This window comes from Diceros bicornis, chromosome 18, assembly GCF_020826845.1.
Source record: "Diceros bicornis minor isolate mBicDic1 chromosome 18, mDicBic1.mat.cur, whole genome shotgun sequence".
NCBI lineage: Eukaryota > Metazoa > Chordata > Mammalia > Perissodactyla > Rhinocerotidae > Diceros > Diceros bicornis.
The window spans coordinates 57049196-57073463 of record NC_080757.1 but is presented as its reverse complement, the minus strand read 5'-3'; the positions used below and the strand labels follow the sequence as shown (position 1 = coordinate 57073463).

The window sequence follows — 24268 nt, the reverse complement described above, 5'->3', positions numbered from 1 at the left end:
TGAGGATGCACGTGCGACTGCGGCACAAACTCCTGGGACCCTTGCAAATTCCGGCCTCAGTAGAGGAACAACTTAGAATGAATAAACCAGGAACTGCTTCTTGGCAAAGATGGCCCAGGTCCATGGGTAGAGGACAGATGATCACCGTGGCCATCAACCCACGTGGACATCCACACACGCCCGTCAACACGCACAGAGCTCAAAGTCGTCACGTTGAGTGAAAAAAGCTGGTGCAGAATATGCACCGTGGGGTGCCACTTACGTAAGATTTGTGAAAACCACCCACTATGCATTTACCGCGTGGGTGCATGTATGTGTGTATAAAATGCATGTGTAAAAGCATTTAGAATGGACTGAAAGACCTTATACCAAATTCAGGAAGGCACCTGTCTCTCCAGGAAGCAGTTACAGGACACTTCAGCTTACATCTATGATGTTTTATTAAAAAAGAAAAAAGATGGACGGGTTACCAATGTGACGAAATGTTAACGGTTGTTGAATCTGTGTGGTAGAAATGAGCTCTGGGTCACATTACTGTGGTTTTCTGTATTCTTAAAGTTCTCTCCAGATTAACACAAAGGGAATGACCAACAGCGCCCTCCCTCCCGCTGTGCTCTGGGAGCGAATTTAGAGGCTGCACCCCCACCCCCAGCACACCACGGGGTACCAGCCCTCCCCCTCTCTCCCTCCCGTGTCCTCGTGCCCCCTCACCTGTCCATGGCACAGTGCCCGTCGCCAGCAGCCCGCTGCGGCTTGCTGCTGTTCTGCCGTCTGGCCAGCACGTCCACGCGCTTCACCAGCAGCTCCAACAGGTCACTCATCTTGCGGAGGACGCCGCGAGACTCCGGCCCACTCATCACTGTGGGCAGAGCATGGGCACAGTCAGGGGCGGGCCGAGCAGCCTGGAGGCCACCTGAGGCCACCTGGTCTCCAGGGCAGGGTGGCTCAGACTGCAGCCCCACTCCCATCTTCCCAGGAAGAGGAGGGGTCAGGAGAGTGACCCCGCGCCACCCCCAACCCCTGCTGGGCAGGAATCCAGAGAACCCTGGGCCGACCCCACTCCCTACCAGCTGTGTGACACTGGGATGACCTTTTAACTTCTTTGAGCCTCAGTTTTGTCGCCTGCAAAATGGAGCTTTAGATGTAATCTCAGGTCTGTGAGATGACAGGGAAGGCCCGGCACGGGGACAGGAACCTCAAAGCCCCCCAGCATCAAGGTCCAGACAGAACACCTGGATCTGAATCTCCCAGCCAGGCTGTTAAAACCCAGATTCCCAGGCCATAGTCTAGCTCTGCTGACTCACATCTCCAGGGCAGGGGGCCCAGGAACCCGCACTTTGCTTGTTCCCCACGTGGCTTGGATGCATGGAGAGATCGCGAGCCTGTATTCGAGGGGCTCAGCGTCCTGCTGTTGTTCCTTCCCCATCCACTCCCCCAGACCCCACTGTAGAAAACCACTGTGAACTTGTCCTGACTCTCCAGCTGGTCTTCAGGTTCCCAAAGATCACCTCCAGGGCTGAGGGGCAAGGGGAGACCTTGTGAAGAACAAAATTAAATGAAAATAAGGTGCTTCAACCAAGATCCCGTTACCCAGCCGGGGACTCGCCACGACTTCCTTTCTAACCATTCCCGTCATTAGGGCTGCACATGCCAGTGTGGGAGAGCGAGTCCTCGCCTTCCTTTTTAATTAAACTTTGTGGAGGGTTTAAACAGCCCCTACAAATGGTCCATGAAGTACTCACTTCCAGGCACTGCAACCCCCAACCCGGCTCCCTGCAAACCCCGAGAGCCAGGCTCTGAATCTCTCATAACAAATGAGCCGAGTCAGTGGGGACTCCGGTGCTTCTAGGGGCTTCCCAAGCTGCCAGAGGGGACAGGGGGCACCTTAGGTTGGGTTCCCCAGAAGCAGACCCCGAGACAAGGGTTGAGAGCAAATTGTTTATTTGGGAGGTGAAGGAAATCCCAGTTGAGGAGTGGGGAGGTGACACATGGAAGGGGAGGCAGCCCAGAGAGGGCACGTCACCAAGCTGGGGAAACCAGCAGGTGTAGAACCCCCCTCAGAGTTCTACCTCGGGGGGGGCGAGAGAGCTGGGGGAGACCCAGCTGGAGACAGGAACCCTCCCCCACCAGTCACTGCTTGAGAGTTGCTCCCAGGAACAGCCATATTCTGGTACTTTCCACCTGCCTGGGCTGGCAGAGCCAGATCTGGTGGCTATAGGAAGCCCCCAGGCAAAGAACCACAGGCGCCAGCAGCTGCAAGTCCACACGTGTGCACGGGGATGATGAGGGCCGAGGGGTGTGAGCACCCACAGCATCTGCTTCTCAGGAGAGAAAGGGCCAGGGCCCAGCTGGCTCAGAGGCCTGGGAGGCGGACACTGGGGCTCTCGCCTGCCTCTGCCACCAGCCCACGTCTGGCCAAGGGAGAGTCATGGTAACTAACACTCTCAGCCTCAGGGTCCCTAGCTCAAGGCAACAATTCCAGCCTGGTCTGCAGCCCAATGTCACATGCCAGGAGCAGAGCGGGAGAGAGCATGGCAGGCCACTGGGAAGAAGAGGCAGAGATGGGGAGAAGTGAGGGGAGGCAGGAGGGGGCTGTTCTCCTCTGCTCCAAGCTGGGAACTGGGCCGAGGAGGGGGAGCCGAGACAGGCTCCACGTCACTGGGGCTGCACATCACATTTCTGCTTTGCTTGTCCCCCGTCTCCCCTGGCTCTGGGCCCAGTCCAGTGGCTGCCGCCGCTTCCTCACACTGACTAAGGCACCTCTCGGCTGGGGTCCCCCGCCAGCTGAGCCGCCTGTAGTCAGAAGGAGGCCGCGGGGAGCCAGGGAGGGCCAGCTGGGCATCGCATCCGCCGTAGGGAGGAGCCACGGCTCCGTGAAGAGCGGGGGCCCCTGGCTCCAGAGAAGGGAAGGGGCATGAATGGGGATGAGGGCGGGGGGGGACAGCAGAGGAAGAGGGGGTCATCTAAAGGAAGGAAGGGAGGCAACACTGTCTCCATCGCTTCCCTCCTCAGCAGCTGAAACAGCTGATGGTCTTCCCACCTACCCTCTTGGAAAACAGGGTGGATTTTTAAAAAATCAGTTGGGATAGGGAAATTTCACCATAGTTGTAAATGAAGCAAGTGTGGGTCTCTCCTGCCACTCTGCCCCTCTCCACTCACGCACTAACCCAATCAGTTAATCAATGAAGCAAGCGAGATACAAATAGCTCCCTCTCTCTTTCGGCTCCAGAGTTGGGGAATGGTTGAGTCTTTCAAATCCCGTTCATCCCCGAGACCCCCACCCCAGCCTGTCGTCCAAACGCAATACCTAGCTTTCAACCAGTGCTTGGAGCACAGGGTAAAACAAGAGGGAGGTTCCCATCATTTCAGCTCGAAAAATAGGAGAACATCAGGTGATGTGACCTGGCCGCTGTTTTGCACAACTCCAAGGGCACCGCCCGGGGTGTGGGCCGCCAGATGGGCATCCTGGAGTTGTGTAGTGCACGGCCTGCCTGGCCTCACCGGGCAGCCCTGGTGAGCCATTGCTCATAGCTCAGGCAGGGGTGGCCCCTTCCCCAAAGGAGTGGGATGAAAAAAGGAGAGCGAGACCACGGCTGAGGGTACTCTAAAGTCAGAGCCTGTTAACTGAGGCCCCCAGCCATGCCCTGGCCGGACCACTTAGGCCCGGCTGGACCACAGAGCCTGAGCAGCAGCTCAAACCTGCGGAGGCAGCACCTCAGCGATGCTGAGCCCACATCACTGCTTCGGGGGTGACACTGTGTTCCCCGGCATGCCTCAGGCTGGCACTCTGTCCTGTCACACTGCTGCCCCTCTCTCTGGGCTCATCCCAAGCTTCCTTTGCCCCTCCTCACTGCCTGCACCCCTCCCCAGGAGCTCACTGGCACAGGCGCCCCTACCCGCACCCCCAGCCCCGTTGCGCTGGCTGCAAAATAACTGACAGGGCCAACAGCTGCAAGATCTGGCCTACAGCTGCAGCGGCCCCAAGAGCCAGGCAGAGCTGCACAGAGGCTGGGACAGCAAAGTGGCTTGGGACAGGCCGAGTGGAAGTCAGAAAGCCTGGACTCTAGGCCTGTTCTGCCACCAACTGGATGGGGGAGCATGTCACTTCCCTTCTCTGGGCCTCAGTTTTCCCTCCTGTAAAATGAGGGGGTTGGACTTAGTGAACCCTGAGGTTCCGCAGGCCGGGACTCCTGTGTCGGCTCTTCCCTGCTTGCCTCTAGAGATTAGGGTAATGGGAAAGGAGAGAATGGCTCCTATAAAAGCTGGCAGAGTCCCCTTGGGGACAGCTCTGTTTTGTTTTGCTAACCCCCTGGTGGGCCAGAGCGGAGCCTAGGTGCCCAGAGCTTCAAGACGAAGAGACAGCTAAAGGACTCTGCACAGTCAGGTAGGAAGACTGGAGTGTTCCCGCTCAGCCTAGGAGACAAGGAGAGAGAAAAAGGCACAGGGACACCGTGGCATGGGTGGCCAGAGGGGCTAAGCAGGATGGGGGAACCTCCCGCTGCAGGGATGAAAGGGGGCTCTGAAAGGCAGGGATGCAGGAGGGAATTGTCATCTGCTTGCTGTGCCGAGGAGTGGTCTGAGCCCCCCATCTCTGTGCAAGGGGCTTAGGGGGAAAAGGGTGCCCTCTCCACTAGGTCAATGCGGGGGACACAGAGGAGGCAGGAGGGGAGACGCTGAACAGGAAGATTCAACAGAAGCAGGAGACCGGGGAAACATGAGCCCCTGACAGTCCTGGGAGAGATCTGGGGGTTCCGGATTGCCCTTCATAGGAAGCATTAAGCCAATTCTTAAAAAATGTCAACGGAAGGAGTGAGCCCAGAAGACTGAGGGCTCATGGATGTGGCTAAGGAGACAGATCCTCCCTCTCAGATGATCTGTAAGGCCACCTCCATCAGACTGGACCAAGACCATAAGACACGCCCCCAGCACCTGGGGCTCAGGGGCAGCTCCCATCGTCTGCAGATGGCGCAGGACTCTGGAAGCTCCTGAGACCCCAGGAGACAGACCTCACCGCTTCTCGGGGCGCTCCTGGGGCACCAAGCACACTTTCTGCCCAGGACAAGGCAGGGGGTGGGTCCCCGGGAGGGAAGCAGGCCTTGCACAGCCAGTCCAGCTGGCCCTCCCCACATGACATGCTCTTGGATGCCACTATTGACCCCAGGACTGTCAGCAGTGCAGGCTCCTGACATGGCTTTCCCTGAGTCACCTCACTGCTCTTGGTGTCGGCTAAATTGAAACGTATTCAATACGAGGCCCCAGCAACAATCTGAGAACTCACACATGTTCCCTCCACATTTCCATATAAATAAGGGAAGCTAGGATGCCGAGAGATACAGACGGCTCCTCACCTTTACAGACGGGGGTGCTTTACCACCCAGGAGGCACCGGCCCCTCCCCAGATGCGCTCTCTGTTTCTCTCTGCCTCTCCTGTCCTCCCTTGACTGCTTCTTGTCCCCACTCCCCCGACCCTTTACCGCTGGTTCCTGGAAACTGAACAAGCCCCAACCTTGCCAGATAAGAGACCTCCGTGGCACTTTAGATGGGGGCTGTGACTTGGTGTTTGCACAGCTGGAGCGATGTGCACATTTGTCTCTTTGCATACGGCCACTGCAGAAACCAGCTGAGGCCGTTGGAGCTCTGGGCTCAGGGCAGCAGAGGAGAAAAGGGCAGGCCCTCAGCCCTGGCCCATCCGTCCATCGCCAGCCTCTGAGAGGAAGAGCCCCAGAGTCCCTGAGCATCAAGGTCCAGGGCCAGAGACAGCCATAGAGCAAGGAAATATTTCTCTGGTATTCCCCAGGTTCAAAGCCTGGCCAGGGGCCAGTAGGTCTGCCAGGGCCAGGCCGTGGGGGAACCTCAGAGCAGACACATGCAGCGGAACCGAGGACCTCTAGCCTACAGACCTGTCCCCAGGGATGGCCTCCAACCTCTACTTCCTCAAGACAAGACAGAAAGCCGGGAACTGCCACACGCGCTCTGGGGAACCTGCAGCAACATTGGGAAGGAGGTCTCAGCCACACTTCATGTCCCCTGTCGTTAGGAGGTTAAACAAGTTCCTCCCAGGACAAGTAAGGGCGGCAGAGGCAGGAGGGAAGGAGGAGGGACTGGGCTGGGAAGGGAGGAGGGCTGCCCGGTGAGGGAGCGTGCAAAAAACCCTCACCAAAGCCTAAGCCAGGCCCAGTGACAGCAGAAGGGAATTAGGTTAGACCTCCTCCAAGTTATGATTCTCCCGTCAGCCTCCTTCTCCCCTGAATCTTAAGACGAATGTGCAGAATATAGAACGAGATGTCTGTCACATTTTTATCCCCATAGTAGAGGACTTTATTACAACATATAAACCAGCCCAGGGGGAACTCGGAGCCTCCCCAGCGAGACCACAGGCCATAAGAGGCTATGTCAGGCTGTCCTTCTGTCCCTTTAGAAACCCTCCTCCTGGGGCTGGCCCCGTGGCGTAGCAGTTAAGTGCGCACGCTCCGCTGCTGGTGGCCTGGGTTCAGATCCCAGGGGCGCACTGAGGCACAGCTTATCAGGCCATGCTGTGGCGGCGTCCCATATAAAGTGGAGGAAGATGGGCACAGATGTTAGCCCAGGGCCAGTCTTCCTCAGCAAAAAGAGGAGGATTGGCGTGGATGTTAGCTCACGGCTGATCTTCCTCACCAAAAAAAAAAAGAAACCCTTCTCCTCCCTGCCCTTCCCCGGCCACGTCCTCTTGGGAACCCACTTCCCTCACAGGCCTGACACGCAACGTGGGGAGAGATAGTTTTTCCCATTTGTGTTCACGTTGCTTTGTTGAGCAATGCAAAGATTTTTTTTCCTAAATGGTGGTGCCTTAGTGGGTTTCCTTCTCCTGACTCTGCCCTGGGGCTGCACAGACCCCAGGAATAAACACTATTACCCGTGACCTCCAGCGCCCCTCCCCAGACCCCTTCACAACTGCCCCCCTTTCCAACCTCAATCTTTCCCTCCAGCGGCTCCTGTGTAGAAAAGCTGGCACCTCCTAGGTTTTCTGCAGGGCTCCCCAGGGCACGGTGTCAGGGTGTCGTTTAAGGCGGGCATCTCCCGCAGGATCAGGATTTTAAACCCACCATGTAAACTTGGGGCTCTTCCAAATATTTCTCTGATAGTCCCCGGGTTCCCTGCTTTGGGTCTCTCCAAGCAAACCAACTTAATCCAAAGGCATGAAAGAAATCAAGGGGAAGACGAGAAGTGGGATGTGAACCTGAGCAGAGCCCCTCTGGGGTTCTCAGAGGCCTCCCTCCTCGCCCCCTCCTCCAGGCCTTCAATCCGTACTCCAGGCCCTCAGCTTACAGCCCAGGAGTCCGGCACACGTGAAGACTTGGACTCAGATAAACTTGGTCTGAGAGCTAATGTCACAACACGTAGGAGACCCGGCAACTCCACTCTGAGGCATACCCAACAGAACTGCCTACATGTGTCCACCAAAGACAAGTCCTAGAAGGTTCACAGCAGCACTGTGCACAAAAGCCCCAAAGTGGAAACAACCAAATGTCCGCCAACGGGACGGGATAAACATGTGGCGCCGTCACACAAAGGAATGCCACACAGCAGTGGAAACAAATATCTATGACCACACACACGAGACAGAAGAATCTCACAAATGTCGTATTGAGAGAAAGGCACACACGAAGAACACCTGCTATACGAGCCCATTCTCATGAAGTCCAAAAAACAGGCAAAACTCCTCTGTGCTATTAGAATTCAGGGTCCTGATGTCCCTGGGGAAGAAGTGACTGGGGGCTTGCATGGGGGCACTTCTGGGGGTTGATCATGCTGTTTCTTGATCTGGGTTACAGGCCGCATGGATGTGTTCAGTCCGTGAATATTATGCTACAACATCCAAGCACATGCGTGCACACACACACACAGACACACAGATGCCTCTAGTCTAACTGCATGACCTTGGAGACGTCTTCTCCGCTCTATGGCTCTGCGCCCCACTAATACACAAGATCTAGGTTGGAGTTGGACCCCCTACCCCCTCTACCAGGCAAAACTACACAGTGCAGAGCGGGGCAGGGCTCCACAGGGCTCTGGGCCACTGGGCCCACCCCCTTCCAGGACGGGACCCCAACTGCCTCAGGGAGATGAGCAGAAGAACCAGAGCCCAGCCATACACCTCTCCTCCCTCAGCCCCTGCTTCCCGTCTCTCAGATCCCGGAGCTTTCTGGAGGTCCAGCTTCTTCAAGTCCCTTGTGGCAGCCCACCCAGACAGACACACCCCCTTTCTAGGGGTGGCACCCAGGTAGCTTAAGCATTGCTCCCCACACCCCACCTCCCCACGCTCCACCTCCCTCACCATCCATCCCCCGACCCGTGACCTCCAGTGTCCCTCCCCAAGTTCCCCCTCAAGTGCACTTTCACAACTGCCCCACCCTCCTCCAGCCTCAATCCTCAGGCGTCTCCTGCATAGAAACCCCGCACCTCCCTGGTCCTCTTCCCTAAACATCCTTTTCTGCAGTGCCCCCATTTCAGACTCAACCACCCAGTAAATATTTATGGAGCTTGTACTATTTGCCAGATGCTGCTCAAGACCCTTCATATATGTTATTTTTTTACCTCCTCATGATAATCCTGGGAAAGTAGGTATTATTATCCCCAGTTATTAGAGGAGAAAATGGAAGCTCAGAGAGACTGAGGAATCTCTGCAAGTCAGAGATGGGATAAATTAATTTACATTCAGGCTTGAATGACTAATAAATGTGAAATTCCTGCCAGGAGCTTTTGCAAGTTTAAAGAAGTGCATGTTAAACCAAAAGAAAGAATCTAATGATGAGACACCAGATGGCATAACGAGTGCCCCTCAGAGCACCCGCCCTAGGTTACAATCCATTCTATTGAGGGTATATTCGTCATTGGGAACAGCGGAGCTTTCGAGAAGGTGGGCTTCAAAGAGCGACTTCCCCAGAGGGGTGGGGGCAGACCCACAGAGCCAGCCCCCTGAACAGTTACAGAAACCCCACTTGCCTCAGTTTCCCCACCATGTTCCTGCTTCCTACCATTGACCAGAAGAGCCCCATGACACACCGAGCCGGCCTCTGTACTGTTCTCCAGCCCTCCTTGAGTAGGGGAGAGGGGAGCAGGACCCAGGGTCAGAAGGAGTCTCCCAGGTCATCACCCTGTCACACCTTCCTGCCCTAAGAGCTCACTCAACTCCACCCGTGAAGACGTCATTACTTTCCTTCCCTGTGGGTGAGTCCAGTGACCTGGCCAACGGCACACAGCTGGTTGATGATGAACCAGAGAACAAACCAGGCCCATCCGGTCCCCAAAGCCGTGCTCTGAACCTCCATTTCCCTGCCTCGCAAGTACCATGTGGGAAAGGAGCAATGAAAGTCTGGACTGTGTCCTATGAGCTCAGAAATAAGACATGAAAGTCCATGGCCAGGCCTGCCCTCTGCCCCCGCTGTAGCCGCAGCCTGGGCCAAAGGCATAGAATATGTGTCTCAAAGAGACAGGTGTCGGGTGGGGCCAGCCCAGTGGCGTAAGCGGTTGGGTGCGCGTGCTCCGCTGTGGCAGCCCAGGGTTCGCCAGTTTGGATCCCGGGAGCACACCGATGCACAGTGTGGCAAGCCGTGCTGTGGCGGTGTCCCATATAAAGTGGAGGAAGATGGGCACGGATGTTAGCCCAGGGCCAGTCTTCCTCAGCAAAAAAAGAGGAGGATTGGCAGATGTTAGCACAGGGCCAATCTTCCTCACAAAAAAAAAAAAAGAGAGAGATAAGCATCATATTCAGAGACCCACACACACACTAAAGAAGCAACAGAGGCAGCCTCTTCTGGTGCCTGCGAGACCCTGGCTCAGAGGCCCTTCCCTGGCCTGAGAGTCCAGACCAGAGGAAGCCTGATGACCACAGCTGGGACCGAAGCTGAGCAGCGTGCAAGGTCACGAAGCCCAAGCCAAGGCCCCTCTCCACTCACACATCCACCGACCAGGTGGGCAGATGCCTGGGACAGGGCCCCAGAAAGCGCCCTGGAGTGCTAGGCTCAAAGTCCTCCCTCTCCTCACCCCCAGACACCTGCACATGTTCCTCGCCCCACTTTCCCCACCAAGATACCTTCTGTGCGGATGGTGAAGGGGGAGTCCCCCGGGCGCCTGGCCGAGAACTGGCCTCCCAGAGACGTCATCAGGAAGCAGAGCGAGAAGAAGCCGATGCCCAGGACAAAAAGCCTGTGGAGAGCAAGAGGGCCGTCGGGGCAGTCAGCTCGCGTGCCCTAGCCAGTAAGGGCTCCGTATGAATGAATGAGTGAAGAAGGGAGGGATGGATGGAAGATGCAGGATCAGGGGGCTGAGCTCCTGGCCAGGAGGTCTCCCATCACCACAGGATAAAGAGAACTCGCCTACCGGGAACTGGCCACGAGCCACACACTAAAACCCTGAGGGCCGACGATACACGCTTAGGTGTAAGGGTGAGCAAGTTCCAGCCTCCAGGTAGAGGCTGGCTCATTTACAGCTGTGGTCCTCAAAGCTGGTCCCCAGACCACCAGCAGCAGCATCAACTTAGAATTGTTAGAAATGCAAATTTTGGGCCAGCCCCGTGGCTTAGCGGTTAAGTGCCTGAGCTCCGCTACTGGCGGCCCAGGTTCGGATCCCGGGCGTGCACCAACGAACCGCTTCTCGGGCCATGCTGAGGCCACATCCCACATACAGCAACTAGAAAGATGTGCAACTATGACATACAACTATCTGCTGGGGCTTTGGGGAAAAAAAAGGAGGAGGATTGGTGATGGATGTTAGCTCAGGGCCAGTCTTCCTCAGCAAAAAGAGGAGGATTGGCATAGATGTTAGCTCAGGGCTGATCTTCCTCACAAAAAAAAAAAAGAAATGTAAATTTTGGGGCCCCAACCCCTGATGGAATCAGATACTCTGGAGCTGAGGCAAGCAATATGTTTTAACGAGCTCTCCAGATAACTCTGAAAAATGCTAAAGCTTGAGAGCCGTTGGCATAGAGGGAAACAGCAGGACCTGATGCTAGCCAGAGGGCAGGTAATTGGTGCAGGTGAAACCCACCTGGATCCATCCCATCAATCACCTGGGCCCCGCTCTGCACTTGTGTACACAGGCCTCGCCACAGCAATCAGTCATGAACTTACTTGAACACCTCCTTATCATGTTCAAGGGGGGTGGCATGTGCCCCTTGTCACTACTAGATGGTGAGATCTAGAAGGGCAGGGCCACATGGCCACCTTCTGTGCTCAGATTCTCCCTAACCCAAATCTTCACAGGCAAGCACACAGTAGGTTGTCAGCCTGCACCAGGAGTCTGCAGAGAACCCACCCTTAAGTCCAGCCCCAGGCTCCTGCTGCTTCCACACTTGATCCTGGGCCCCACACAGGAGAACTGAGCTCACCAGCACAGCCAGAGGTGGCGGCTGTTCTGGGATCTTGAATCTATCAGAGGACTAGATGAACTGGCAGAGCTGAAAGGGGAACTCCCCGCTCCGGTCAGGGTGAGGAACGGAACCCCACCTCCTGTGGCGCCAGGCTCACCACAGGGAGCCCCACATGTCATGCCAGAGAATTCCAGACCTCTCACCTCCACCCCCAATCTTCAAACACCACATTTGTTTGTATCTCTATGCAAGACTTATTTTATGCATTTTAATCTTCATTATTTGAAACTGGCAGAGCAGTATTTAATTAAAATTTGGTCCATTAAAGAAAATACATAATTGCGGAAGAAAATAAAAGCACAACAAAATTTCCAACCCACATTTAAAGGAAGCTGCTAAAAATTAAATCAGAGAGGGGGCAGAGCCGAGAAGCAGTGAGGGCACTGGGAGCTTCCCCCAGGAGATGACAGGGAGGACAGGAGAGATGGCACCGAAGGACCCCTCACTGAATTCCACCAACCCCAGGGGTGGGCTCAGGCCCTGGGATTCCTAAGATGAAGTCAGGCTGGTCTCAGGACAGCAGCCAGAGGGACAGTGCAGGAGGAGGGGGGTTGCACACACAGGAAGATCCTGGGGGAATCAGCTGCTTGTCCTCCCAGCCTGAGGACAAGGACGAACCCCTCAACTTTCTTGTCCCTCACTCCCCCACCCCCTTCCCAGCTATGGGGCTGTACTTAGAGCTGGGGATCTGGGCTGCCAGGGTCCAAAGAGGTGCTATGAGAAAAGCATCTAAACCTTTAGCCCAGAACCTGAAGCCCCCAACACACCTCAACTGCATCTCTCTCTGCCAGACCCCAATCCTATGGCCATTTACAGTAGACCCGAGTTAAAATGGTTTCATCCACCCATGCATCCGTTCAAGCAATGTTCCAGGAGCAGCTAGACAATAAGATCCCTGCCAGAGGCTCTGGGAACCAGAGGGAATAGGGACCTTGAGGATTAACAAACAGCGGTGATGTGGTTGGAGGCCACCTCCGCCCACCTGAACGGGATATGAAAACTCCACTGGTGGCTGTGGGTCTCTGGGCAGCCTACGGAGACCCTGAGGTTACATAATTTGTGGGGAGGGAACCTATGCTATCCCACCTCAGAATCCTGCCATCAGCTAAGAGCCACTGGCAGGACCCCAGAGGGAAGCCATGCAGGGGAGCCAGCGCTGTCCGTGGTGCTGGCATCCCGCTGCCTTCGATTGCGCCTAGAAATGTCCAGACAAAGCTGGGGTCAGCGGCTGGGCTTCCCGCGGCCTTAGAGGGCTGGGCCGACATTGGGTGGGAAAGATGGGGCAAGGACTCTTCCAACAGTCCGGGTCAGGCCAGGGATTCAAGGATTTCCCTGGAGGAGCCAGGCCCTTTCCAGAGATGCCCACTTCCCGCCCTGCTTCCCATGGGAACTTTACGTCAAGGGCTCCTGACAGCCCCCAATCACCTGCCAAACGCCCTACCCTCGGGACCCCCAGCTCTGCGATCCTCCTGCATCCTCTGGGCAGCGGTGGCCCAGCATGACCTCTGCGGTCCTGGCAGCTGTCTCCTCAAGGCCTCACAACAGGCCCGGCCCATCCGGAGACCAAAGCCATGTGAGCCATGGTCTCCCGCCCCCGTCGGAGCCCAGAGGGAGTCCAGCCGGGGCCTGGGAGGGGCAAGGGCTCTGGCCGTAGGGCTAGAGGGAAAGGGCTCAAAGGTGGCTTCTCCCACAGCCCAAGCCTCGGTAGTCTCGCCTGACCAGTTCCTGCCCTCGTGGGCTCCGTCCCGAGCCCGGACCCCACCTGTGGCCGGGTCCACAGTGCGGCCCCCACCGAGGCCCCGCGCCCTGCGCCGCCCAGCCCCGGGCGAGATGGCACTCTGACTCCGCTGGGCACCCATCGCCTAGCGCCCCCTCCCCAGCCCCGACTGCAGGCTGGGCTCCGCGGGCTCTTGGGAGGGAGGGAGCTGCCCTGGAACCACCGGGCTCTGGAGGCCCCTGGGGTGGGACCAGCAGAGCTCGGTCAGCCCCGCACGGCCAGAGACCTGCCTGGCCTGGCCGCGCGGGGGGGGGGGGGATCGGTCTTCGCCTCCATCCTGCCTCCACGCTCCCGCCGTGGTCCCGGCTCACGCGCCCTTCCGCCCCCCGCAGCGCCGCCGCTGCCCCCGCCTCTCCACTGCCCGCGATCGGAAGCCAGATCCCCAGCAGAGGGTGTCCTTGCCCCAATCTCAGGGACCCTCCCGTTGAAGGCAAGCCCGCACCCCGCCACGAGATGGGGAGTGCGCGCCAAAGGCGGGGGAAAAGGGGGCGGCACAGGCGGAGGGAGCGGGCTGGCCGACCGATGGCTCGACGGCCCGCGGGGTGGGGGTGCAGCCCGGCACGCGCCCTAACTTCGCCGCTGGGGTGGGGTGGTCCGCGAGGTGGGGAAAGACCCCGAGGGTCAGGGAAGGAGCGCCCTGGCTGGGGCAACTTCCCGGGCCCAGGACCACAACCTGAGCGCTCTCTGCCCCCGTTCCCACCGTCGCACCCCGAGTCCTCTCCAACCTACACCAACTCGAGACACGTCCCAGAATTACACACCCTCCCCACCTGAACCCGAACCCCAGCCCCAGTCCTTTCCCCAACCCCACTGGCCCTGACCAAGGGGTGAAGCACGAACTGCCCCCTCTGCTACCCGGACAGATGCCCTCGCGAAGACCGACCTCGCCCACCCCTACGTGCGCCCCCTCGGAGAAAGAGACCTCCCCGAGCCAACCGGGAGAGAACTTTACCGAAAGGGTCTCAGGGTGACCAGGCATCTTCTGACCATTATCTTCCCATCGGGGTTCACTGTGATCATTGTTCAAACTTGTCTGGGCGACGAGCCGCGGGCGAGGCCAGACGCACCGTCCCGGGCCCTGCTCCGCCGCGGGCCGAACCGGGTCCGAGCGAGGCGGGGGGCGCGGGGGCGCGGGGGCGCGGGGCTTCTCTGCTCGGGCCGCGGCCCGCGGGATCGGCTCGGCTTCGGCAGGCAGGCGAAGGGCGCGGCGCGGCTGCCGGAGGGCGGCGAGGGCGCCCGGCCGGGCCGTCTCTGCGTCTCCGCCCTCCCGCTTCACATTTTGGGGGCCGAGAGGCGGCGCGCCCCCAGACCGCCGGCCGCGCGTCTGCCTACTCGGGCTCGCTCGCTGGGCGGGACGGCGCCGCGGCGCGCAGACGGGCTCCCCGCCGCGGGCGCCCTCATCCCCGGGCCCGCGCCCTCGGTGCCGGCTACAGGCGGCCCCGGGCCCGCGCCCCGGCTCTCGGCGCCTCCGGGCCGCGCCGCTCCCTGGCCCGGCGCCGCGCCGCCCTCATGGTTCCCGGCGGGGGCGCCCTGCGCCCCCCCCTGCTGCCCGCTCGCTCGCTCGGCTGCCCGCGCTCGGTGTCCGGCGTCCGGCCCGCGCCGCGCTACACCTGGAGGCGCCGCATTGTTTCCTCGGAGGAGGCGGCCGAACCGCGGCTGGGGCGGCCCGGGAGCGGCCGCCGCGCTTCCTCGGCGCGCGGCGCCACCTCGTGGCCGCAGCCCAGCAGTGCGCCCTCCCGGCCCGGGGCGGGGCACCTGGGCGGGCTGGCGAAGGTCTCTGTGCCTCCCTCCAGCGGTGCAACTTCCCGGGGCCCTGCTTTCGGAAGCATCCTGGGTGCCACTAGCCCCTAGGGCCGAGGGCTGCTTCGGCTCCTGCAGAGCACAGAGGAGGTCAGTGCTAGGAGGAGACCCCCTCCCTTCCGCCCGGTGCCAGGGCCCTCCCGCGGACCGCTGCCTCTGCAACCATTGTGGGCTTCTGCACTGGTCGCTTCACACTCCCTCTGATTTCGCTTTGCAAGCCTCACCATCCTCTGGCCTCTCTGGTCAGAAACCGCCGCGGCTCCCTTTTGCTTACTGATCTGAGTTCAAACTCGGCCTGTGGCGCTCAGGCTCTTCCGCTGAGCCCAGAAGCAGGGGCCTGTGGTCCTGGGTTCTAGTCTGGGATCCTCCATGAACCGGCGGGGGTGCCTGCAAGTCAGGGGAGTCTCCTGGCCTCAGTTTTTCTACTATGAGATGAGAGTGCCCAGACTCTCTATAACGCGTTTATGTGCCCCCACCTCCCTCCCCGTTTTGACTTTGGAGATGTGTTTTCCATTGCAGAGACGGTTAGGGATCCTGCACGCACACCGAGGCAGCGCAGCTCCCAGAGCCAGGCCTGGATTTGAGGACAGCGCTGAGGCAGGAGTAGCACTTTTGGAGACGAGACCTTGGCCAGGAGCAGACATGGAAGCCCCTGGCTAGGAAGAGCCCAAGCCCTCAGACCACGTGTAAAATGACATGGATGACCCTGAGGGTCTTTCCATCCCAGGCAGTGACGCTGCAGCCTGGTTTTGGAGAAGAGAAAACCTTTATTCCCCTCCTCTTGCCCTGGCCCTGTCCAACCAGCACCCCTCCCATCCCCTTTGCTGCCTGCGCAGCCCACCTCCCAGCCCCTCTTCTGAGCCATTTCTCACCAGCAGTGACTCATGCTCCTCCTTTTCCTGCTCCTTTTTCATCAAAATTCACCTGTCCCGTGTTCCATTATCTCATCGCTTTGCTCTCTGCTAATGTGAAAACCGATGATGAATTGGTGTTGACGGATTAATGTGTTGCTCCAGCTAGGTAACAAATTTGCAGTGAACAAGGACGTGCTGACTGTGCCTTCGTGCAGAAGAGTGACGAATTGTGGCAGGAAATGTGGGCATCACGGCAGGTTGGCCAAGGAGATATCTGAGGGCAGAGACCTCTGCTGGGCCTCTGAATCACACCTTGTGCCTGGGTGCCTACATCAGCCACACACTCAGGCAATAATTTAAGTCCTGGGTGTCAAGGCGAAAGCCGTAGCTACAATAAGGAATGAAACGGCCCTTCCGATTGTGTGTGTCTCTCACACAAGCTCAGAGGGTCGAATTTACACCTGGTTGGTATTTTAGGCCAAAGGGGAGGGGAGTAGATGGAGTCTCCTCAAAAGGCATGGCTGTGTCTGCTGTGCTCTGGGAAGGTGGCCTTCCCTCAGCCAGAAGCCAGAATTCAGAAGGTGGGACAGGGTACTCCCCACGCCCTCTGGGTCTTGCCCTCTTGGATATAGGCTTTGAGATGCTCAGGGGGAGAGCACCGCTGCCATTGGATGGCAGGCCCGGGCTGGGCAGGGAGGTGTGGGGCAAACTGCGAAAGAAACTGTCTGAGCCAGACCACCCAGCTGTCTCTTCCTTTCAGAGTCTGTTTCCCTCTTGTCAGCCACTCATCTGCAGGAAAGTTCAGTGTAAATGGTCCTGCTTGCTCTCTGTTGTGCTGCAGACATTAGGAGAACACTTGTGAATCCGCATCCCATGTACCCTTGGGTACCACCTCTCTGCCTCAGTTTCCTTGGTTGTAAATCAGGCCATTTACAACCTGCCTCATAAGGTGGTTATGAGAATTGAGCCTGTCGATGCCTGTAAACAGCCCACTGCCTGGCATCTGTGAACCCTCGCAGCATGTGGTTATGCTTTTTCCTGTCACTGTTCGCCCATAGCAGACGCCCTGTTCCCTGGGCACATACCTCTACACGCCAAAAGGCGGATTACTGAGAAGACATGCGACACTGCCTGAGGCTTTTCTTCTGGCTGTGGGAATATGCTCGAACATGCAGGGGCAAGACAGAAGCGCCAAGGAATTGGTGCCCCGGAAGCAGCCTTCATGGAATGGATAGTTACCCAGGTGGGATACTCTGGCATGTTCCACACCAGCTCCCAGAGTTCCCCAGCGAGACTGAGCTGCAGCTGCCCGCGGTGGTACCCAGCTCTGTAATGCACCTCGTGCTGGCTTCCTTCTCTTCCCTGCCCCATTCCCCACTCCTCCGCCCGTGTTCCCGGGGTCACCTCCCAAATACACTGCGGGTACTTGAATCCTTGCCTCAGAATCCACTTCCGGGGAGCCCAAACAAGACCCTGCCCTACAGGCCAGTGTTTCTCAGCCCTGACTCGCAGCAGAATTACCTGCAGAATGTAACAAAACAGAGTCCTTGTTCTGATTCAGTACCTCAGTTGGGGCCTGGGCACATTTGTTGTTTAACGCCACAGATTATGCCAACATAACTGGCCAGCGTTGAGACCCACTGTTCTAGATAAATACCCCTGGCCTTCTGATATGGAAGCAGAGTCACCCTCAGCAAGCTAGAGGAGAATAGGGGAGCAGGAATTGGGGGCACTTCTGCAGGAGGGCACATCCAGGGATTGATGATGTCAGGTCATACAGATTCCAAACCCCTTCCCTTTCCACTGGTTTTCTCTTTTGAGGCTGTAAGCAGATCCACAGGCTAGCCCAACCTGGGGGTCAGGGGGCAAACTCTGCATCAGCCTGGCACTCTAAATTTGGCATGTCCTGGCTCTCTCCGCTCCCCTCCAGATGGACCTGCTGGCCTGGCCAGAGGGGTCAGGAGAAGCCCAGAGCCAGCAGGAGGCCCTGGCCATGCAGAGGAGGCCCTCTGTCCAAAAAGGGGGAGCCGGATCCAGGGAAGGGATTTGGGAGAAGTGGGTGATGTACCACTATTTAGGAGTGTCCTACTCAAAATACCTAGAGGGTGGGCCAGGCAAAGAAGGGAAGGGGGCTATCTTAGTTTCCTAGAATTGCTGTAACAAATTACCACATACTGGGGGGCTTAAAACAACATAAATTTAGTTTCTCACAGTTCCAGAGGCCAAAAGTCCAAGATTAAGGTATGGGCAGAGTTGGTTCCTTCTAGAGGCTCTGAGGGAGAATTTGTCCCATGCCTCTCTGCTGGCTTCTGGTGTTGCCAGCAATCTTTGGCATTGCTTGGCTTGTAAATACATCACTCCAGTCTCTGCCTCTGTCTTCACATGGCCTTCTTCTCTGTTTGTCTATCTTTCTCCCCTCCTCTTCTTATAAGGACACTAGTTATTGGATTAAGGCCCACTAATCTAGAATGACTTCATCTTAACTAATTACATTGCAAAGATCCTATTTCCAAATAAGGTCACTTTCTGAGGTTCAGGCAGACATGAATTTGGGGGGGACACTGTTCAACCTGCTACAGGGACCTAGTGGAAAAGGGCCAGCGTAGTTAGAGACTGTTGAGGACAAGAGGTCTCTCGGGGGCACAAGCCACCATTGTTTTGTGTGAATGCGGTCCCAGTTATTTCAAGGGAGTCAAAAATCTGGGCTTCTCATGTGAAGTTGCATAATTTAAAAATGTAGACTCAGTATTTTTAGAACATTGTGCAAGACCAATAAAATCCATTGAAGGTCTGCTGTCTGGGTCCCCTGTGGGTGTCACCGGAGGGCAGAGCAGGGAGCCTGCCAACCCTGCCCACCCAGCAAGTCCAGCTTCCCCGAGGCCAGCTCCCCCAGTAGACACCTCACTGCCCCCAGAGAAAAGTCAGTGCTCCTAGATGCTCTCCTTGCCCCCTCGCTGCCCCCCCTGGAGCCTCCCTGGGCATCAGAGCCTTGACTGCCGCCTCCACCTTCTCAAGGCATCAAGGTTGCTCTGGGGCTCACAGACGGGGCCTGGGGTAGGAAGAGGAAAGAAAGAGACAAGCGGTTTACAGTGTTTGAAATCCCCACTTAATGTGCTCCGACTGGGGCAGCAGATAGCACGTTAAGAGGCAATAGGCCGTTGTCCCTTGCTGGAGTGCGGAGTACTCCAGTAAACAGCATTTACTGACACTGTGCACAAATCATCAACAGCCTCACTGGGCGGGGACAAGCAGCCCCACACAGACGCCAACCACCTCGAGTCGCTGGGGGAGGCCAAGAAGCGGGGAGAGCTGTTCTCCAATGCATATTTCATGCTTTCCATTTCACAACATTTAGGCTAATCCTCCAATTGAAAAGCAGCGTCTGGGGTTTATTTTTATTTATGCCAGAAGGCCATTCTGCCGCACAGCTTGTGGGAGCCGGGAGCACAGCTATTGTACTTTCCCTGTTCTGCAGAGAAGTTAGCTGCTGTGTCTGTGTCTGTGTTTGTGCATGTGTGTGCTTCAGCATGTGCATGGGGGCGTGCCACAGAGAAGCCGAGGACAGACCAGACAGGGGACCCTCCCAAGTGGACCCCATCCCAGTGCTGGAGACACAGGCGAGATCTTCTTTAACATGATCATGAGATTCCTTTTTTTTTTTTTTTGTGAGGAAGATCAGCCCTGAGCTAACATCTGCCAATCCTCCTCTTTTTTGCTGAGGAAGACTGGCCCTGGGCTAACATCTGTGCCCATCTTCCTCCACTTTATATGGGACGCCGCCACAGCATGGCTTGACAAGTGGTGCATCGGTGTGCACCAGGGTATCCGAACCCAAGCCGCCAGCAGCAGAGCATGCGCACTTAACTGCTACGCAATGGGGCCGGCCCCCGAGATTCCATTTATTGAGCACCTACAACGTGTCAGGAAATGACCCAGGGATTCTAAATATGCTGCCATGTTCACAGGGCTATTTTACTTAAATTTGCTTTAGCAAGGCAACTTAAAAAAAAAAAAATGACCCCCTTTGTTTCTGGACAGTTTCCCCAGTTGCACCACAGGTCACTGCAGGAATAAGGGAGCAGCCGTCTGAGGTTAACAGGATCATGGTCTCCCAAAGATGACCACATCCTGACCCCCAGAATCTGTGACTGTGTTACGTTACATGGCAAAAGGGCATGAAGGTTGCAGACAGGATTGAGGTGTTAATCAGCCAAGCTTAAAATAGGGAGACCATCCTGGATTACCTGGGTGGACCTAAAGTAATTATAAGGGTCCTTAAATCTAGAAGAGGGAGGCAGAAGAAAAGGGAGTGTGAGAAGGATGCAGCATGAGAAAGACTCAACTGGCCAGTGCTGGCTTTGAAGATGGAGGAAGAGGCCACAAGCGAAAGAATGTGAGCAGCCTCTAGAAACTGAAAAAGGCAAGGAAATGGATTCTCCCCTGGAGCCTTCAGAAGGAACCAGCCCTGCCAACACCTTGATTTTAGCCCCATGAGATGCATTTTGGACTTCTGTTCTTTAAAACTACAAAATAATAAATTTGTATTGTTTTAAGCCACTAAATGTGTGGTTACTTGTTATAGCAGCCATAGAAAACTGACATCCATCCTCTTAGAGATACCACTGCCAGGCACCTTGAAGCTCCACACTCCCCACACATGAGCTCATATCTCTGCTTCACAGATGAGGAAACTGATGTTCAGAGAGTTGAAGCATGTTGCACAGGGGCTCACTGCAGACCCAGTCTCCAAACTCAGGCCTGGCAGACCTCAGCTCATGCCCTTACCCACTATCACTCATTGGGTTCAAAATCCTGGTCCAGGGGTCCGAGGGCCAGACGTGAACAGGTGTCCTTCAGGGAGTTTGGGCCCCTGGAAAAGAGTTCCTTCCCACCAGAGAGCTGCTGGTGCCACTTGAGGAGATGTTGACATGGCAGGCCACCAAGCACCCAGCTCTCTCTCCACCCAGCAGCCTCGATTTCCTCCTGCTCCCTGAGTACTCCTGGATCATCTCAAAAGAGCAGCTGCCTGAAGATGCCCCTCTCTAGTTTCTATTCAGGTGAGGCTGACGCAGGATTTCAAGCCTCGGTGGGTTCCTCCTCAGACGGCCTCAGAATCTGTCCCTGTTTAGCAAGATCTCATGGCACCCAGTCCCATGTGGGATCTTCACACCCTGAGAGAGCAATGACTTCCCAAAACCAGGCAGAATGAAAGTGAGCACCGGGGGCGGGGGGTCCCCCCACCATCAGTCCCTCTTTGCCCCAGCCTCCCTGGCCATGCAGAGCATGTGGTGAGACAACCGTGACTCCTTCTAGGTCCCGGGAGAGGTTTGAGGAGGAGGCAGACGAGGGAGGAAGATGTACTTCCCCCAACTAGAAGCATGTTTATCTCTTTCATTCACTGATGTATTTCAGATGTCCTGAAGAGCATCTGACACAAGCCACATTCAATAGAGAAGTTTTGAATGAATGAATATGTACAGGGACAGGGCAGGGGAAGGTAGAGGGGCTGGTTCTAAGAACCCCAGTCCCTAAGCCCATCCTGACACGTGGTCAGCTGGGGTTGTTTCTCACTTTGCCTCTTGCACCCCACTTTTATTTCGCAGGCCCCTCTTCTCATGAAATATTCACTCCCACGCCCCACCCCACACCATCCAAACCCCCCCTACTCTCTACCGTCCCCAAACCTGGTTCCTTTGTGCAAATTCCCACTCACTCTGGGTATCGCCCCTGGGGTCAGATTCTCTACACTGTTCCTGGCTTTTCTTGGGTGTTTATCCACACAGCCTTTAGGGCGTGGCTGGCCCCCGCCCTGCCTGTGACGAGACATGCAGCACAGGGAGGCGGTGAGGATGCTCACGTGCGCGCCAACGGCAGCGGAGCATGCAGGATGGGGACGGGGGTCTTCTCAGCCCCTGATCAAGCTTCCTTGTCCCCTGCATGAGTCTAGAGTCAGAGGGGACTGTGCTCCAATCCTGCCTCCTGCTCCCGACTGTGATCTTGGGCAAACTACTCTCAGAGCCTCAGTCTCCTATCTCTAAAGTGACGATCACACCTGTGGACTTCTCATGGGGCCTGATGCACAGGAAGTGCTGATTTTTGTTTGTCTTATTTTCCTACTAAATTATAACTAACTACTTGAGAACTAGATTCAGGCACAAAGAAAGATAAAATCATTGTTATTATTATTAGTTTCCATTTTTTGGGCACCCGCCTTGCACTAGGCACACATCTCATCAATTTGTCCTCAGCCTGTGAGGTCGCAACTCCTGTTTCACACACACTGAGGCTCAAAGGACAAAGTAATTTCACTCCTAGGTCTGTGCCTGAGAGAAATGAGAACACACAGCCACACAAAACCCTGTACCCAATGTTCATAGCGCCGTGATTCAGAATAGCCAAGAAGTGGAAACAACACAAGTTGTTCATCATCAGTGGATGAATAAATAAACAAAATGTGGTTTGCCCATATGATGGAATGCTATTCAGCTTTAAAAAGGAATTATTCTCAAAAAATTAAAAAAAGAATGACCATAAAAATAGAATGACCAGAAATTCTGCCTCTGGATATATGCCCGAGAGAATTGAAAGCAGGATCTCAGAGATATTCGCACACCCATGTTCATAGCAGCGTTATTCACAATAGCCAAAAGGTGGCAGCACATTAAATGTCCATCAATGAATGGATGGATAAACAAAATGCAGTATATTCACATAATGGAATATTATTCAGCCTTAAATTGGAAGGAAATTCTGACACATGCCACAACATGGATGAAGCCTGACATGAACATTATGCTAAGTGAAATAAGCCAGTCACAAAAAGACAAGTACTGTGTGATTCCACTTATATGATGTTCCTAGCATACTCAAATTCATAGAGACAGAAAGCAGGAGAGTGGTTTCCAGATGCTGGGGGAGGGGAATGGGGAATTGTTTATTGGGGACAGAGTTTCAGCTTTGCAAGATGAAAAGAGTTCTAGAAATGGATGGTGGTGATGGCTGCACAACAGTGTAAATGTACTTAATATTAATGAAGTGTATGCTTAAAAATGGTTAAGATGGTAAATTTTATGTTAAGTGTGTTTTATCACAATTAAAAAAATTTAAAGGAATGGAATACTGCTATGTGATACAACATAGACGAACCCTGAAAACACTACCATAAGTGAAAGAAGCCAGACACAACAGACCATGTATTGTATGATCCCATTTTTATGAAATGTCCAGAACAGGTAAATCCATAGAGACAGGAAGTGGTTGCCAGGGGCTGGGGGAGGGGGATAGGGAGTGACTGCTAATGGATATGGGGTTTCTTTTGGGGGTGATGAAAATGTTCTAAGACTGGAGAGTGGTGATGTTTGCACAATCTTATGAATATACTAAAAACCGCTGAATTGTACACTCTAAAGAGGTGGATTTTATGTGAATTATATGTCAATTTTTAAAAAATGAAGTAACTTGCCCAGGAGTACACAATTAGTAAGAGGAAGAGTGGGATTTGAACTCGGATTCTGTCTTCAAGCTTGCCTTTCCTGGTTGCTCGTGCTTTTACATATTTGCAGACACAGCGCAGAGGGCACTCTGTGGACCAGACACTGAATAAATGTTGCTTCTCTGACTAGTGAACACTTAAAGGAGAAAAAAGTTTTAAGGAGCAAAGGACGCGGATCCGGTTCCAGGAGTCCCAGCGTGAAGACAGCTCTTATTCCCGGCCTGTGACCCCCCAGCCCCCGCGAGGGTCTCTAGAATGTAATTTCAGGCACTTAAAACTTTCCTCCTAGACCATGGGTCACAAGCCCTTTCTCTCCCTCATCTTCTCCAGCTGCTGAGAAAGAATCTTAATTAAGTGCCCCTTGGCTGCTGGTTTAATTTGATAAATATAAAATTGAAGTATGCTAATAAAGCCATCAGTCATCCCAGATCTCAGCCGTTCTTTGAGCTGAAGGCTCTTTTTTTTTTTAATCAATTTTTAGGATGATGATGAATTGGGTTTTGTTCAGGAACATCAGAGAAAGCGGCAGCTCAGTGAGGTGACACTGAGGGAAAATACACCTCCAGGGACATGTCACTTCTGCAGGAGCTCTCTCACAGGACAGCCCCCAAACAGAGTGTCCCGTTAACCCCATGATGCCTATCCCCCACCTCTCCACCAGGCCCCATCACCTCTGCCTGTGTCTCTCCCATCTGCTGGCAGGCTCCTGGAACTGCGCCCACCCCTAATCCCAGTCTTCTTCTTCACTGGAATAGGAGGTATTTTGTGTAACTTGTGGGGAACACGTTGGGAAGTCTCAGAGAATCCTGGCTCTGCTCCTGGGCTGTGCTCGGCCCCACTGTTGGCATGTCCCACCAGTGTGGCCAGTCCAGCCTCAGCCTTACCCTGGGGGGAGGAGGAGGCTCAATGAACTCAGATGGTGGAATTTTCTGATTCTG

General features: G+C 55.5%; 1 protein-coding gene across 1 annotated transcript in view; it reads right to left on the bottom strand.

The window, feature by feature from the left end:
• MGAT5B (alpha-1,6-mannosylglycoprotein 6-beta-N-acetylglucosaminyltransferase B) overlaps positions 1-14715 on the bottom strand; it is a 77550-nt gene extending 62835 nt beyond the window's left edge. The window contains exons 1-3 of the mRNA XM_058561731.1: positions 14137-14715; positions 10073-10185; positions 712-859 (exon numbers count right to left, since the gene is read on the bottom strand). Of these exons, the coding sequence (XP_058417714.1) occupies positions 712-859; positions 10073-10185; positions 14137-14204 (329 nt within the window). The 5' untranslated portion in view covers positions 14205-14715. The remainder of the gene's footprint in view (positions 1-711; positions 860-10072; positions 10186-14136) is intronic.
• Between the last annotated feature and the right edge of the window lie 9553 nt (positions 14716-24268).